The sequence below is a fragment of the Morone saxatilis genome, unplaced genomic scaffold, assembly GCF_004916995.1.
Source record: "Morone saxatilis isolate NCDOM2014 unplaced genomic scaffold, NCSU_SB_2.0 Contig22, whole genome shotgun sequence".
Taxonomy (NCBI): domain Eukaryota; kingdom Metazoa; phylum Chordata; class Actinopteri; family Moronidae; genus Morone; species Morone saxatilis.
In genome coordinates this window covers 14182045-14184820 of record NW_023339785.1, presented here as the reverse complement: position 1 = coordinate 14184820, position 2776 = coordinate 14182045, and the positions used below count along the sequence as shown (strand labels likewise).

The following is a 2776-nucleotide window of genomic DNA, read 5'->3' as shown; positions in this document are numbered from 1 at the left end:
TCTCTCACACGCACACACACACACACACACACACACATTGACAGAGACAGACAGTACTACCCACAGAGTAATCCATGAATGGCTGCCATCTAGTGTTCATGATAAGGAAGTTGAATAAACAGGTATGGTTGAATAGAAAGTAGTAAAGCTAAGAAGAGTTTTTAAAATTCATTATCTACACAGCAAGTTTAATCACTCAAACTTATTTTCACTCATATATATATATGATAATCTAAATGCTTTATTTGGCTGAAGTAGAAAGTAAAAAAGTAAAAAACAAACCTTTTTGATTAATCACCAAAATGTGGAGACATGTTTTTTTCCTCTGGTTAGAAATGCATTATCCATGTTGCTGAAACTCTGGATCAATTTCAACCATAAGTTGTAAACCAAAAGTGTTTTTTTTTTAACCTAGGCTCACATACACACACACATACACTGCAATGACAGTTAATATTATATAAACATTTATTCTCTGTATAGTGTTAAGGAATCAATGTGAAATCAATGTTTTCAATTACTAATAGAAAAATACCTTTGCTGCACCATGATCACTCCACATCCGTACATACAGAAAGTAGCAAAAGAACATCATAGTGTGTGTTGTGAACATTGTATAAAACAAAAAAAACAATATGAGCGTGCAAACATAACATCTATTAGGTATGAAAAAGAAAGTGTCACTCATACAAAAACGTAAAATATGTGATACATTGGCATATTTTTTATAATATTCTCTACAAAAAAATATCAGTAATAATTTCTTTTTTTAATTTCATCTTCTAGATATCAATAATGACTGTGTGCAAATTTCAGAACTTAAAATAACACCTGGCTTCTGTGTTTAAATAACCCCGTAGACCTGTGAGGAGCAAAAAACAGATAAGTCTTTGGAGTGAATCATCTTTTTTTCATATTTGGCTTCATGTGTAAAAATCAAGTAAGATAACCACAGGGTACAATGTTGCGTCGGCACATTATACAGTGTGTGTTGCTTTGAAAAGAAAAAAAAAAGGCTTTTCATACAGTGAATGTCCCAGTCAGCTGTTAATGTCACAGAGTCCAGAGAGGCAGATGAAGCCATATGACATGTGATCTCTCAGTGTTAAACACAGTGTTAAAATATGCACCAGATGCAAACGTCCCTCCAACAGTGACACTGTGATTGATTTTGGCTTCATCTAGTTCATAGAGAAGTAACACTTTTTTTAAAATCAGTTTGTCAGGATTTGTTTGATTGGCAGCCACGCTGGCCTTTCACCTGGCAGACACTCACAATGTCATATCCATTCGAGAGGTGAATCCAGTGTTCAGGACTCTAAAACAGGAAGTTCTTCGGATCAATCTTCACCTGCTTTTACGTGCAGATTAACTCTCAGGAATCTTATGGGGTTGTGTTTGACATCTTCAGTTAATCGTTTTGAGGTTTATTGGCCGGCCACAGGTCACTACGTGTTCATAGGCATAGGTGTTCATAGTGACAACATAAGATGAGTTTTTCTGATTGGTTGACCTGAGCCTGAGGGTATCCCAGCAGTGTGACGGTATCGCCCTCGCTGTCCGCTGAGGTGGAGGTTAGCACAGTCCCTCAGAGGGCTGCGGCTATAGATGGCTGTGCACTGAAGGGCAGACACACACATACACAGGACAGACAGGACACACAGGACAGAGAAGAGAAAGAGGAAAATAGATCATCACAAATGTTGGTTTGAAAAGGTATCTTTTAGTTTTTTTAAAATATATATTAGACTATATTCTATATCACTTTAATGTCATATTTTAATTTTAATTTGTAATCACAAGACAAACCGTTTCACATACATAATAAAATGTATGCAACAAAACAAAAATATTCAGCCATACTTTTTGCGTACAACTTACCATTCAAACCACTGGCTGAGAAGGTTTTCGTCAAGAAGTTGCTGTAATCCTACAGAGCCACTGACAAAATAATAAAACACCTATAAATTTGAATTAAACATGTAGGAAAAAAGTGTCTAAAATTACTACTTACTTGTATGCCCCTATTATGGTTGCTGTAGTCAGGACACTGTGAGTCAGTGGTGTTCTGTTCTCACTGAAGTCCTGTACATAGTGTGGGCACTGTTGGAACTGAGACCATTAGAGCCCAGTGTTTGGACACTGATGTGGACTGGGCCACTCAGGTCGACATTCTCCAGAATACACTGTAGAAAAAAAGCAAAATATGCAGTAAATGCTTTGCCGTTATTGAGTTTAACAGGATACAAGCTGTTAAGCGTCAGGGTAGAGATTGATACCTTGGTGCACGCTGAGCTCATGACAGATTTGTGGAAGTCCCCATCTACAAACACCTGAAAGAGGACAAGAAATAATAAGTAAGAGAAGCTTTTAGAGAAATAACTCTTCCACAATCAAGTCTGCCTGCTGTGGTTTGCTCTGCCTACCCTGTATCCGTACACAAATGTGCCGTTACTGCAGCCCAGCTCGTCAAGCGGCGGCCTCTCCCAGCCAATCATGAGGCTGCTCTGGCCCACTGTTTTGACGACCTCAACGGAGCGAACCTCAGCTGGAGCTCCTGGAGGTGGTGGGACAAAGAAATATCAAGCACAGCACTAATCTATTTATTTACCTTTTGTGTTAACCTTTTAACTTTAAAATTCTACCACAATAAATGAATATAACAGGACTCACTGCATACTGAACTTACTAATGAATCCAATCAATTTAGTAAAAGTTTACTGTCACTGTGCATCAGTGTGTTACTGTATATGGGCAATAAGAAGGGCAACAAGTG

At 37.9% G+C, this 2776-nt stretch overlaps 1 protein-coding gene across 1 annotated transcript in view; it reads right to left on the bottom strand.

Annotated features, from left to right (window-relative positions):
• Nucleotides 1-345: 345 nt before the first annotated feature.
• LOC118333987 (trichohyalin-like) overlaps nt 346-2776 on the bottom strand; it is a gene marked incomplete in the record, with an annotated part of 12326 nt that continues 9895 nt past the window's right edge. Inside the window, 3 exon segments of the mRNA XM_035669808.1 lie at nt 346-2186; nt 2280-2333; nt 2427-2557. Of these exon segments, the coding sequence (XP_035525701.1) occupies nt 2058-2186; nt 2280-2333; nt 2427-2557 (314 nt within the window).